Source organism: Ictalurus punctatus, chromosome 26 (genome assembly GCF_001660625.3).
Source record: "Ictalurus punctatus breed USDA103 chromosome 26, Coco_2.0, whole genome shotgun sequence".
In the NCBI taxonomy this organism is placed as follows: domain Eukaryota; kingdom Metazoa; phylum Chordata; class Actinopteri; order Siluriformes; family Ictaluridae; genus Ictalurus; species Ictalurus punctatus.
The window spans coordinates 8,350,876-8,366,325 of record NC_030441.2 but is presented as its reverse complement, the minus strand read 5'-3'; the positions used below and the strand labels follow the sequence as shown (position 1 = coordinate 8,366,325).

At 39.8% G+C, this 15,450-nt stretch overlaps 1 protein-coding gene across 3 annotated transcripts in view; it reads right to left on the bottom strand.

The window, feature by feature from the left end:
- Positions 1 to 9,648, bottom strand: part of LOC108259040 (immunoglobulin-like domain-containing receptor 2) — a 34,811-nt gene extending 25,163 nt beyond the window's left edge. The window contains exons 1-2 of one of the 3 annotated variants that reach the window (XM_053676376.1): positions 9,456 to 9,648; positions 885 to 1,217 (exon numbers count right to left, since the gene is read on the bottom strand). In XM_053676376.1, the coding sequence (XP_053532351.1) occupies positions 885 to 1,217; positions 9,456 to 9,570 (448 nt within the window). In that variant the 5' untranslated portion in view covers positions 9,571 to 9,648. The remainder of the gene's footprint in view (positions 1 to 884; positions 1,218 to 9,455) is intronic. The other 2 variants (XM_017458170.3, XM_053676375.1) reach the window with 2 other exon arrangements.
- Between the last annotated feature and the right edge of the window lie 5,802 nt (positions 9,649 to 15,450).

Below are 15,450 nucleotides of genomic sequence, written 5' to 3'. Positions count from 1 at the left end.
TCACATAAAGCTATGTGGGAAACATGGCTCAGCTGGTGGCATTTTAATAATTACCCCACTAGCTTGTCCGCAAACACCCTTCCCATTGTAGACCCATGCTAACCCATGCCACCATCTGCTACATACAGGTTGTACTTGTAAAAATTTTGAGTTTCAAAACATATACTTCATCTAACTTTTGCCAAAATCACAGAGTAAAGCTTTTTGACTTTTACGACTTTGTGTACTCACGGTATATATAGTATATATCACAGTATAAATATACAGCTGAGCACCAATACACCATTATAACAAAAGCAAGTGTAATGAACTGCACCTCTTTATGGTTATAAAGCATGCATTACACTGGCCACACATTACAACATCCAAAACTGTTCATTTACTTTCTGGATTGCAATAATTGAGACTGTAGTCATAGATCCGTTAAGCAACCAATTCACTCATGGTGACTGAATAGTTGTTATTTAGCATGACCTCATTTCAGTGGTGACACTAGCTTCCATTCACTGATATCCAGATTAGCATTGTTTAAACAAAAAAGTCAAAGAGAAAGAATGATGGCCAAATAAAATAAACCCAACTGTTATATATCTGTGTATGTATGTATATGTGTGTGTATGTATGTATGTATGTATGTATGTATGTGTGTATATATATATGGAATAATAATAATGGAATAATGGTGGTACAAAAAAACAAACAATCACCAAAAAAAACCCTTGTGCAACAATTTAGAAACCAAAAGCATTAGTGACTCCACTAAGACTAAAAATGTAAAAGAAAAAAAGCACTTGCTCTATGAAGATGATAATAACACAATCAGAAATATCATTATAACAACAGACTTACAGGTGAACCGAATAGCAAAAATAATAGAACATTACTGTTAATAATGGAGATGTCTCTGTCTTTGTAGTAATCAGCAATGGTGAGAGAGGATCCCTGCCCGGAGGCCACAACCCGAACCGTCCGGCTGTTGTCGCTGCAGTCCAGATGGGAGGAGGCCCCCAGTTCAGACCCCCTGACTCCCAGAGACTCTGGAAAGCTGAGTGCGTCACGTGTGCGGTCACGGCAGTACGACTTGTACCACCACTGCACCACTGGCGTATGGGTAGACGAGCTTGTGTACTGGCACGGCAAAACCACCGACTGGAAAAGCAGGGCGAAACGGCGATTGTCCCGCACATTCACCTGCACCGCTTCACACCAGGGCATAGCTGGGGGACACAAAAAGAGAACAATAAGATGAAGACATGTACCCCTACTTTTCTGAGTCAGATATCCCCAGTACATTTAAATAAGCAGAACCTTTTAATGGGCGTCTCTATTAGAAAGAAGAACTCTCCAAAGGTTTCCTTCTGAACTAGGGGAGTTTTCTAGAATGTCTGTATATGCTGTAACTATAAGATTTCCCTTCACTGGAACCTGTTCCAGCATGACAATGCCCCTCTGCACAAAGTGAGCTCCATGAAGACATAGTTAGCTAAATCTGGACTGGAAGAACTCGAGTGTCTTGCACAGAGTCCTGACGTCAACACCATTGGAGGAACTGTTACATTGACTGTGCCCTAGGCCTCCTCACCTCACATCAGCGCCTGACCTCATTAATGCTCTTGTGGCTGAATGAGCAAATCCCCTCAGCCAAACACCAAACTCTTGTGGAAAGCCTTGCCAGAAGAGTGGAGGTTATTAATAACAACAAGGGTGGACAAAATCTGAAATGGAATGTTCAAAATGTACATACAGTCCCCTCCGAGAATATTGGAACAGTGAGGCCAATTAAATTTTTTTTGCTGTAGACTGAAGGCATTTGGGTTTGTGATCAAGAGATGAATATGAGAAGAGAGTTTAGAATTCCAGCTTTTATTTCCTGGTATTTATATGTAGATGCGTTAAACAACTATGTAGATGCGTTAAACAACATAGAACACAGCACATTTTATATCAGATAACACAATTTGTAGGTGAGCAAAAATATTGGAACATGAGACTGACGGGTGTTTCTTGTTACCCAGGTGTGTCCTGTTGTATTGATTGCTTTAAAAATAAATAGCTCTGAACATCTACTCTTGGTTTTAGCCTTCAGTTTCACTTGTGAAGACTGCATGGTTGTTAAAAACGTTAAGGATAATAAAGATAAATTGGGAGGAACTTATCATGCAGGACAAAGGACTTCATCAGGGGAAAAATGTGGACAGTTTTAGACTGTCCAAGTCACACAATTGACCAGACCTTAACCCAATTGAGTATGCATTTCACCTCCTGAAAGGAGACTGAAGGGAGAAACCCTCTGAAATAAACAACAACTGAAAGAGGCTTCGGTAAAAGCCCAAGCATCACAAAAGAAGAAACCAACAGTTTAATGATGTCAATGAGTCACAGGCTTGATACAGTTATTGCAAGCAAGGGTTATGCAACCAAATATTAGGTGTTATTTACTTTATGTTTCTTTTATACTTATCTGTTCCTATACTTTTGCTCGCCTCGGTGGTCTGATTCAAAAGGTTCTACATTTTATGTTATTTAACACATCTAGATGTAAATACCAGGAAATAAAAGTTGAATCCCAAACTCTTGTCACATCTCCATCTTTTCATCTCAAACCCAAATGTCTTTGGTGTGTAGCACAAACAAATTAATTAGTTTTTTCGTTCCAATAGTTTCGGAGGGGATTGTATGATTGTGATGATCAGGTGTCTACAACCTTTTGGCTCTAGAGTGTATAGCATGCTTTTGTGATGCTTTTCCAGCGAAAGAAGAGTGCAGGGCAAGAGGACTTGTCTAAAAAAGGGGAGAGTGGAGATAACAAAGACATGGAAAAGGACAGAAATGAATCATGACACATTTAAAAAAAAAACAAGAAGGGCTGTAACAAGAAATTTAAGCAACAGGGAGGTGAGTAGCAGATGGCTGAGTAAGCGAAAGCATGTGATGACAGTAATAGAGTAGGTCAGAACGTGAAAGAGGAGAAAAAGAAAACATGTGGCTCCACGGTGCATTTGAGACCCAGAAAAGGAGTCAGTTGAAGAAAGAACAGCACAGGATGGCAATAGGTAAGAACAAGATGGTACAAGAGATACATAAAAAAAAAGTGTGTGTAGGTACAGATTGAAATGCAGAGGAGGAGAAAAAGATATAAGCTGACAAAGCTTCCACCCTCTTACTCACCCAGTCTGATAAAACGCACAATTATGACACTGCTGAGACGTGCTTATTACCATTCAACCACTCAAAAACAGCCCCTTACAGCCGAAACTGTACTGACGACGGCTTGAGGTTAAACGTTGTTGATTTCTCAAGAGGTTCCTGGCACCTTAAAATAAATCTCTAAATCTAACGGACAGAAGAACATTGCAAACTGTTCTTCCTGACAGACTCACACCCCTCTGAGCTACTCAGCTTCTGTGTATAATAATCCTTATCACATTGTGGTAGGAGGTTTTAGGAAAACATACACGCCTAAAAACATCTGGAGTGGAAAGTCTAGGCCATGTGAGGATGAGCAATGAGGAACAGATATAATATTTTTCTTGATAAATATTTCTAGATATATTCAGCGTGTGTGAGATGCACCTGGCCTACGCAGGGAACTAAACGAGTATACACTATTTGTGAATTCATGGTTACACTTTTTATGAGATAATAATGTTTGTTCAAAATTGGCTGGAAAGACTTTTTCACGGGCTTTTAATATAATAAAAATGCTTTAACTAATGACATGATGGGGGCTGAATGAAAAGCGATGAGGACGAGAAGTCCCCTTCATCTGTTCCTCCTTGAAAAGAGTTCATCTTTCAAGGGTGTGTGGCATGAAAGGCATCCTGCAAATAAACATGTTTTCTGAGAAAAAGCAACACAAGATCTGGCAGGTTTTAACTGTACAGTACTTTTCCACTCAACGTGATCTCGATCTACTGTATCTGTAGTGTGTAGGAATACCCTGCACATGAATATTGACACTTTTCCCTGTACTGAGAAACGAATTGGAAACGTGATTATTTAAAATGCATTTCTAATGAGAGTCTATGGTGAGTTATTGATTTATGCCAGTAAACAACTCAAGTTACACGCAATAGAGGTCTTACGATGAGATCGTCATGAGAGTGTCTTAACAAAGCTGTTGTAATGTAGCTTTATCCAAACTGCCATCACTGGAACAATACAGTAAAACGTCATTCCAGTTTCTTAACATCTTCCTGACGTTTTGTCATATTGGGAGGAAACAGACATTGCTGTGTTTTCTTTGAGTTAAGTTAATTGCATTACATGGCTGGTGAGCAAGGAGTGAGCCCATTGAGGTGGGATGCAGAGAGTTTGCAGCCCAGTCTCTCGGTAGGGCCTGTAATACGCTGGGCATCAAAGTAGCCAGTAAATAAAAGGGCCTGAGGTCGGCCACGGAGGCAGCGGAAGTTGCATCAAGATGACTATGGATCAGGAGAGGAGAGCCATGGGTAGGGTAGTGCTGCCTGGACACAAGTCGGGGCTTGATCAACCCCAGCTGGGTCGCCTGGGCAAGGGTGTCTAATGTTGAAAGACCCGAAACACCCGATGACTCCAGGAAACATCACTGATGATGTGTCCAGGTCCATCATATGGTGATGTATGTTAGAAGGTATTGAATTCATTGAATGCATTTCTGCAAGGGTTAATTACAGATCTAGAGCTTAATTTACAAATACCACTGTTTACATGTTGACACCCACCCTTAGACTTAGAGTTTGTACTTAGCAGTAGGGGCACAAGGCAGAGGACACCCTGGACAGGGTGCCTACCCACACATACACACATGACAAACAATTTGGAGATGCCGATCAGCCTGCTACGCATGTCATTGGGCTGGAATAGGAAAGCGGAGTACCCGGAGGAAACCCCTGAAGCACGGGGAAAAGATGCAAACTCCAGAGGCCCAATTTGGTCTCCCAACCCCACAGATACGAGAAAAATGTGCTAAACACTAAGCCACTGTGCCCCTGTGTGATATATCAGAAATATTACATCATGAAGGCAATTTTGAAGGCATTTCTACGATTGTGATGCAAGATATGCTTCACAATATATAGGTTTGCTCACAAACTGCCAGCAATACAGCAGTGCTGCATAAAAAAAAACCTGTTTGTTTATTATTAATAAGAAAATTATAATAATGTTTTTACCTTTTTTAAACATTTTTATATTTTAAAAAATGTCAACTGAAATATTTTTATTTTATTTTACAATTTTAAAGATTAAGTTACAAAAAATTATAACATCACAATAGCTGCGTCTAGTTAGTTTGTAATTATTTAATAAAAAAATAAATATTGTCACAATTAGATCGTCATATTCATATTATATAGTACTGTCATATTGCCCAGCCCTAGTGAGCAGGTTTTCTGTCCTTTTATCAGTACAGGAAAGGTGTTGAAATTATTGTCTGTGGGAGTCAATAATTATATAATTATAAAGCACTTCACCTAACTTGCCTCTTGATTCTGCAGTCTGCACGCTAAAAAAAATGCTGGCATATTTTTTCTACCCAAACGCTTGGTTGAGACTTTTGGGTCATTTAATTGGATTATTTCCTCAGTCTTGGGTAGTTCTAGTTTCGTGTAACCCGACTGCTGGGTTAGTTTCATTAAGGGTAAGGGTCATTTTCCCTGACAGTTGAATCAATGCACCCCTCCCCAACCCAACGCCTCAGCCCAGCTGTTTGAATTCGCCTCAGGTGGAGGTAGCGGTTTTTGTGGCGAGGAAACCAAATGCCCACTCGTAAGTTAGCGTTCATTACTGTTTAGCGTTAATGCTGCTGAAAATGCCTGGCCGAGTTTGTGATATTTAGACAGGGAGCTCTCAAAAATGTATTCATTGGAAAACAGTAACTCACCGAGTGATAATTAACTTTACCTATAGCTACGGCTTCAGCAGTGAATATCATGTACAGTGCTGGCGTTACACTACTGGTGTCATGTTTTATGTTGGCTGTGAAATATGGACTGAGATTATTCTATAATTCTCTTGGTCTGCATCGTGTCTGAGGCTCAGTGTAAGGGTTAGCTAACTGAATGCTGTCACGAATAACAGTAGGGATGGGTGATGCTAACATAGATGCTCATCTGAATTGATTACTATTACTTTAGCATACAGCTTGCGATAATGTTAGACATTCCCGTTACCTTTTTTAGAGTTAATAATAAAGTAGCATTACAGCTGTTCACCACAAAGTAATACAGAGAGTGTGTTAACGTTAACTACATTTAGCAAGTGTTCTGGACAAGTCAAGCTGTAGTAATTAGCATTAGGAGGCTGGGTTAGAGCAGTGTTTCTTCATGTATTCGGGGAATCTTAATGCCGGTTAACAGGTGCAGACAGTCAGTGGCTAATGGAACTTAGCTAGCTCAGTAATATCGAGACAAAAAGTTCTTCACAAGATTAACGTCACAAAAAGAGAGGTTGGGGGTTAAAGTAGGTTGTAATGCTTTCCACTATCTCTGTATTGTTGGCTGACTGTAGGCTGGAAAATAAATATTCGAAGTTAGTTGGATTTTCCTGGTGAGGCTACAGCGCCATTTTGTCACATTTCCAAAATTACACAATTTGGGATTCTGTAACACAATTTCTCAGTTAAATTGTTGTCCATATTTTGTAGCTAACAACTAACCAACACTCTTTTTGCTATTTTACAGCTTTTCAGATGGAAGGGAGTGGGATTCTTGCCTTCCCAGATGGCCGGGAGATTTGTAAGAACATGCATCAACTCAAATTCTAATCTGTCAAACGTTTTAATGATTTTAATAAATGTCACCTGAATTTCATGCAAGTGTTTGTTTATTTTGTGACCATTTTAGTAAAATTTTAGCATACAAACAAATTGCATTTTAGGATAATTGTACGGGGAAAAGTATAAACAACATATCTGTATTATTTTGTGTTCTTTTTAACACATCTTTGTGTGGAAATGTTTAACACACAGCATGTGTTAAATGTACTAACACACTGATTGTGTTGAAAATGTGTCGTCCTTAACTAGACATGCAGGTTTGTAAAAATTTGTTTGTAATTACTGATATTCAGTTTTTTGGATGTTTCAAATGTATCCTTTGATCCTTTGATGATATTTGAGTCATTTACTTCAAAGTCTATATCTAAACACCACTTTAGCAGCTCTAGCAGTGCATTTCTGAACACCTTCTTGTGCATATTTGTTTATAATGTGGTATATATGACATTTTCAAAGAATAAAAATAACATAAAAATGAAACTATCCTTTTGGGGTTAAAAGTCACAACCCATCTTGATGGGTTAGTTTAACTCAAACTGTGTCCTGTCCTATATATATCCAGCAGTTGGGCTAAAAATAACCTAATTTGTGGTGATAATAAGTTTAAATCCTGAATAAGCCACATCCAACCTTGACTGGAAGTCAAGAGAGCGAAACTGGCCATGCTCTGTGGGTAGGAGGGATGGCTTACTCTCTCTCCCCTACTGTTACACTATTTGCACTAGACATTTCTGGGTATGTGTGAGGTCAGGTATACAGAACAGGGCAGATAGTGCTTTCCTTTGTGTGTATGTTACGCTGCTCTGTGACACTGCATGAGCAGCGGTTCGAAAAGATGCAGTTGGTTGTCTTCATGTGTCTCAGATGGATCATGTGCTAGACTTCGCCTTCTCTATTTGGTAGTTGTTGTGTGATACAGGAGACATGGCCAGTTTTACTCTCTTGACTCCCGGTCATGGATGGCTGTAGCATCGTCTGGATTCCAATCTGCTACTGACTGACTGTACCTAAGTTCTGGGCAACATTCTGTCAATAAATGCTAAAATTAGTGATTAATGACTATCATTAGTAGACTAAGATTTCAAGACAAGACCAAATCGGGGATCAAATGGACGAGCCGCTGCAGTGGCCTGGCAAAATTATCCTTCATTTTGACGGACACCTGAACTGGAGCATCGTATCAAACTCTCTAGTGCTGTGCTGTTACCGGATCATGTGTTTGATGAACTGTGTTGCAGATATTTACACACAGTGCATGGTACATATATTATCTGTCACTCTGTTACAAGTTTAGCCTTCTTCAACCTGTAAGATTATAACGTGTGTTTGTAACTAAGCACCTAAGTGTTAGCAATTACTCCAACAGACAATTGTGTGTGTGTGTGTGTGTGTGTGTGTGTGTGTGTGTGTGTGTGTCTTAATGTGTATTTTCCTAACGTGAATCTAAACTGCATTACAAACAGTTTGATTATAATCGATATGTTTTATTATATTTGATATTTTGTATATTACACTTTATTATAACGTTGAGGAGACACGGGGTGTCAGTCATGGGAGATGCACAAAGGTCCATGAAGCATATGAAATTCATATATATATATTTTTCTATAGCACATTTTTTGCTATCACAAGTGTAATAGGAATTCATGTTATTATTTAGACATTATACTCATAAGTCTAATAAATGGGACAGGTTTAATCAAAACCACACAACACCAAAGCAAGTATAAATAATAGCAACATGAATCTAAATACAGTTTTAAAAAAAATTAAGTATGAAAGGTGATGTTAATATAATATAAAATATTTCAAATCTACAGTGTAACTGTAAAGCGCGGGTACCCCCAAACACACAGCTTTTGTACCTTTAGTACGTATCTTTTACCTAAAAATGTGCAAATGAACATTTTAAAAGATATTTAGGCCGCAATACTGTATTTTAAATCTTTTTACAGGTACACTACTGTATATCCACATTTCCACATGTGGCTACGAAAAAGACAAGGGTCCCACCCTTTATTTATTTATGAGAGTGTAGTCTGGGTCCTGTGGGTCTGTCTTGCTTTCTTTTGGATACTTTTAGACCACACCTAGACATGGAAAATAAGGTGTTATATATATATATATATATATATATATATATATATATATATATATATATATATATATATATATATATAATAAGGTCAGTTTGATGATGAAAGCCAGCTTTTTTTTTGTTTTGTTCTTCATTGACTGCTATGAGGCTCACACCACAGAAATAGCAATGTTATAACATGGCTTTTAATGGAACTTATTCACAAAAATACCAATAATTATACATCTTTTTTTTAATCAGTTTAAACGTTTAATATTGTCCTGTTATTGTAAATATGACTAGGTTTAAACAAATAGTCTATAAATCAAAGGCTGTGCCAAGAGCAGAATCACTGCTGGACTCCTGCTAGAACTTTATAGGGCATTTTCAGAGGCTATTCATTAATAAAGTAGCTTTCATACTTCTGTAACTGGGTTCAATACCATGGAGTGTGTTAAAAACACTAAAAACACAAAGTGTTCGTGTGTGTTTGTTTGTTTGTTTGTTTGTTTGAACTAAAACAGACTGAAGCCTCGTGAAGTTTAGCTGATGTAACCTGCGGAACAACCTGTTAGTATTTAGTGAATATAAACACCAGCACTAGTGGAAAAATTCACTTACCTGTAAAAGTTATTACTGTAATCCACCAGTTCAGGAGTAAAATCATTGTTTTAACACTCAATGCGTTATAATCCGTGCAGAAGTCGTGAACATGCTGTCCTTCCCTTCGTCTCATCCTCTGGCTGTGTGTGTGTGTGTGTGTGTGTGTAAGTAACGGGACTATGTAACGGGAAGTATCAGGCGCTCACTGTGGACTGCGTCCCAGAGAGTGATGTGTCGTTCATAAACGATTCGTTCACTTTGAACAAATCTTTAATATGACTCTGGAACAAAGAGTTGTTTGAGAGAGTGATTCGTTCATTTTTGACCGCGCATGCGCAGCAACATCCCCATGTGTTCTGGTACAGGAAACAGAAATTATTAGTTCAGCTCTCGAGTCTTCAGGTTTGAGTCGTTCGTTCTTCCGGTAACCAGCGCATAGACAATGCAGCATGCAGTTCCGGAAACAGGAATGATCAGTTCACGTATCGAGCCTTCGGGTTCGAATCTTTTGTTCGTCACGTTACGGCTCCACTGCATTCAGCCAATGGGGCGGTTACGGGATGAACGAACTACTCGAACCCGAAGACCCGAGAGCTGAACTAATCGTGACAAATGTGACATGATAAAAGAAAGAACGACCCGGATCGGGAGGTGAGGTGAACTAACACACGGGTTCCCAAACTTTTCTAGGGCAAGGCCCCCCAAATGGCATTAACATTTGACCGAGGCCCCCCTTTTGCAAGATGTCTTTAAAACACATTAAAAATACAGACTTCTGAATATATCTCCCTATATTTTTTTATTAATAATTACCTCTTTCATCTTTACATTACAGTACTTTAGGAATTGACTGTGTGTGTGTGTGTGTGTGGTTGTCTGAGAGTGAGAATTATGTATTTATTTATTTTTCACACCAAATTGTTGAGGCCCCCCGGGCGCCCCCTGGTGGCCCCCACTTTGAAAATCACTGAACTAACAGACTGCATAGACTGAAGACCTAATGCTAAGCTATTAATCAATAATTTGTTTCTCATAATTCTGCCTCAGCTGCATCAGCCTATAGTTTTGTTTTTATTCCAAATGTGATCAACGTTTGCGTAAATACTAGATGTGTTTTAATTATATTCTGCTTTAATTATAAGAATATACGTTTTAATTATATTCTGCTGAAATGAACGAAATGACTCGAAAAAGATTCGTTCATTTTGCTGAAAGAGATTCAAAGATCCGAGTCAGTAAAATGATCCGAACTTTCCATTACTATTCCCAAACAACCCCTCTATCGGATATGTAGTGCATTACCCAGGGCGCTCAAGATTACTTTGGAAAACTATGTAGATTAGGTGTACAGGAAGTACAGAGCCAACTGGGATTTAGCCACTGACTCAAAACTCATAAAGGCCAAATGTACTGTATAGCCATTAGAATAGATTACTTTAAGAATACACCGATCAGCCATAACATTAAAACCACCTGCCTAAACTGGAAAGCCTGGAGGTCACTGTGTCTGAACAAACAGCCAGAAAAATCTAATTTTTTTCATGTCAATAATATACCTCAACTTTAAGAAAACAAAACCACCTGCGTAATATTGTGCCACCAAAACAGCTCTGTCCTGTCGAGGCATGGACTCCACAAGACCTCTGAACATTCAGTGAAAATCTTCTTTCATAAAACTTTATAAATAATCAACCCCTTATTTATTTAAAATAATGAAAGGAATAATTTTTATGTAACTTTTTGTTTAGCATTTTAAATGAGTTAAAAATTTATTTTATTACATTAAGTGATTTCATATCAACCGCTCACCCTTCGACATTACTCTACATCTCTCACAGACAGATCACATGACCAAAATGGATCGAAGAGAGAAGTTCTGGGGTGCAGAACCGACAAAGAAAAAGGGAAAAATGAAAAGCAGAGATCGGTAAGCTTGACCTATCATGTTTATCACTGTACGCCTTGAAATCAATCAACATTTAACATTGTTGCCTGAGAGGTCAAAGTGATTAACACTAAGATCAGTTCATTTCCACCAAATACAACCTAGTTATTGGGCTTTTCGCCTCATCCTCTGTTAATGCAGACGAGCACGTTGTCCTGCAGCTCTCAGTCAAACACGAGATCAGAAAACATTGGGTGTGGTGTGAGTAAATTAGTGACCAATTGACTTGCTTGTGATCGAGAGGTTGATTAGAACCAATCATTTGGAACAATTAAGCATTTTTTTCTGCTTCTGTTTATATTGAAAATAATGGTGCAGATAAAATTTAATTAATAATTTACTGTTTAGCAAATAAAACAGTTTTATTGCTTTAAACATGGCTGTTCATGAAAAAAAAAAGATGTGTCTTATGCACTTTTAAAAATATATTTTGGTAGTTTTTAAACCACTCTTTCATAGTGCCACTGTTGGACAGGGGTCAAATAGGCAGAAGAAGAATTTGGGGGCCCCCAACATTGATCTTGCATACCCCTCAGCAAATACGCAGTTGCGCCCCTGCCTCTGAAGGTGTGCTGTGGTATCTGGCACCAAAACATTTGCAGCAGATCCTTTAAGTCCTGTAAATTGCAGCCTACATGGATCGGACTTGTTTGTCCAACACATCCTACAGATGCTTGATCGGATTGAGATCTGGGGAATTTGGAAGCCAAGTCAACACCTTGAACTCGTATTTGAACAGGACAGAGATTTCATTTTCTGCTCCTACTGTATCAGCTCCACTATTGATGTTATATGCAGAGGAAGAGTTTTTAAGGAGAGATAAAATCCCCTGGCTTTCCCTGATACTTGCTTGAAAGATATAGATTTTCCACAGATGGAATCTCGTATCTTTTTGAACCTCTTGAGCTGCACATTAAAAATCATCGAACTCAAGGTCTAGTCACAGGAGGTTAAAGGAGCGAAATGTTGTTGAGTGGTGGTACCTGACAGACGACCCTGCAGCTGGCCAATGCCATATGGAACCAGTGTCACTGAGCATGCATTAATGTTGCCAGTGGGGCTTTTCACAGCCTTAATCTCTGGGAAGGTCTGTATGGCTCTGGTTGTGTTAGGCAAGCATGCCTGAGTGGTTCTACGTGAAACTGAAAAACCATATGCAACCAGTGGGACTGAACAAGCATTAACAGTGCCCATGGGACTTGCTACATCCTTAGTCACTGGGGAGGTGTGTATAGATCTGGTTGCATTAGGCATGGTGGCAAACTGAAGGAAGAGCGGTAATCCTATGGGCACCGGAGGAGGTGTGACAGGCAGTAATGACATAGCAGGTCAACATTCAATTCAATTCAATTCAATTTTATTTGTACAGCACTTTTAACAATGGATAGTGTCTCAAAGCAGCTTTACAGAAACATATAAACACAGGATACAGATTTTAAGTGTGTGATTTTATCACTATTGAACAAGCAGGTGGCACCAGTGGCAAGGAACAACTCTCTAAGATAATATGAGGAAGAAACCTTGAGAGGAACCAGACTCAGAAGGGAACCCATCCTCGTCTGGGTAACAACTGGTTCATTAAGAAAGTTCATTATGGTTTATACATGAAGTCTATTTGTTGAACTAGTCCACTGTTCACTAAAGGAGACCTGAGTGCAAAACTGTATGTGGTAATTGCAGTCCCAAGGCCATAGTAGCAACCATAGTCCCAGCAACCACAGCGAAAATGTCCAAAACCATTTCTATGGTACTTCAAGCGGTACCATCCTAAGCAATATCCATGCAGAAGCCTCCAGTTGATGAGCTCCAGTTGATCAGTCAGGTCCAGAGAGCAGAAAGGGTCAGGATCACCGGCATCTCCATAAAATCATGTGTGGCTTCCTGTCATGTGATATCTACCTGTTCTCAGCCCTATACATGCATAGACTGACTCCTCCTGCGGGTAACTCCCAACTGACTTCCTTCTTTCCCCTCTCAGAGACTGATGTCTCTAAACTCCTCCTCTCTAGCCATCCCACAACCTGTCCTCTTGATCCCTTCTCACCTTCTTCAGTCCATCTCTCCCACACTATTACCTGCACTCACACACATCTTTAACACATCGCTCTCTACTGGCACATACCCTACCTCATTTAAGCAAGCCCGGGTTACCCCACTGCTTAAAAAACCATCACTCAACCATGCTATAGTTGACAACTACAGACCTGTTTCCCTACTCCCTTTTCTTTCGAAAACTCTTGAAAGAGCCGTTTTTAATCAACTCTCAAATTTTCTCACACAGAACAACCTCCTGGACACCAAGCAGTCTGGCTTCAAGAGCAACCACTCCACGGAGACTGCTCTGCTTTCCGTCACTGAAGCCTTACGACTAGCAAGAGCAACCTCTAGATCATATGTCCTCATCCTACTCCACCTCTCTGTTGCTTTCGACACTGTGAACCATCAGATCCTCCTGTCAACTCTCTCCAGCCTGGGCATCACTGGAACGGTTCTGCACTGGGTGGAATCCTATCTCTCTGACAGATCCTTCAAGGTATCATGGAGGGGAGGTATTTCTGAAACTCAGCAACTCACAACTGGCGTTCCACAGGGGTCAGTTCTGGGTCCACTCCTCTTTTCTATCTACACTACATCTCTAGGGCAGGTGGTTGAGTCTCATGGCTTCTCATATCATTGCTATGCTGATGACACCCAGCTCCATTTGTCCTTCCAGCCTGACGATCCATCCGTCTCTGCACGCATCTCTGCTTGCCTTTCGGACATCTCGGTCTGGATGAAGGAAAACCATCTTAAACTTAACCTGGCAAAATCTGAGCTTCTCGTCATCCCAGTCTGTCCCTCAATCAACCACAACCTCACTGTACAGCTCGGCTCACTCACACTCATGCCAACCAGGACGGCCAGGAACCTTGGGGTGATTCTTGATGATGGCTTGACCTTTGCAGACCATATCTCAGCAACTGCAAGGTCCTGTGGGTTCATCCTTTACAACATCAAGAAAATCTGACCCTACATCACCAAACAGGCTACACAGATTCTAGTCCAGGCTCTTGTTATCTCTAAACTGGACTACTGCAACTCACTGCTTTCAGGCCTCCCAGCCAGCTCCATCAAACCCCTTGAGATGATTCAGAATGCTGCAGCGCACCTCGTCTTCAACCAGTCCAAGAGAACCCATGTCACACCCCTCTTCATCTCCCTCCACTGGCTTCCTGTAGCTGCCCGCATCAATTTCAAGGCCTTGATGCTCACCTACAAGACCTTGTCAGGAACAGCACCCTCCTACCTCAACTCTCTCCCGAAGGCCTACGTTCCCTCTCGCAATCTGCGACCGATTAGCGACCGACGTTTAGCAGTTCCAACTCAGCATGGCGCAAGGTCCCTTTCCAGAACCTTCACACTAACTGTTCCTCAGTGGTGGAATGCACTTCCAATCTCAATCCGGACCGCAGAATCTCTCACCATCTTCAAAAAACAGCTAAAGACCCGCCTCTTCTATGAACACCTTACCAACTCATAATAAAAAAATTAAAAAATAAAATAAATAAATTTTAAAAAATGCACTTACACCTCTACTCTGCACTTTGCTTCTTCTGGAATTCAATTAATAGATCTCGTATGGTAGCACTTCTTGTATTGTTCTCTGCTTGATATCGCTTTGCTTGTATCTTTCTCATTTGTAAGTCGCTTTGGATAAAAGCGTCTGCTAAGTGAATAAATGAAATGTAATGTGTAATCAATGAAAGCACGCTTTTACTGTACTGCAGACTGTATGTATTGCTTTGCGTTGTTTTGAGTGTTATATATTTGCATGCGGTGGCATTATTCCTGTCCTAATATTTTCACAAATTGATATTTCGTTTTTAAATATTTAATTAAAACAATTTATATTATATTAAATTAAATTGCATGAAATATGCTGGAGTTAGCAATTTGTTTATTCTCATTGTAAGCCTATAAATGTAAACTTAGGCATTTACACAATCAATGATGTTCCCAAGCCACAACAGTGTTGCAGTGCAGGTTAGTGTATGTTTAAATTTCTCATATTTCCACAAATTAATTCTT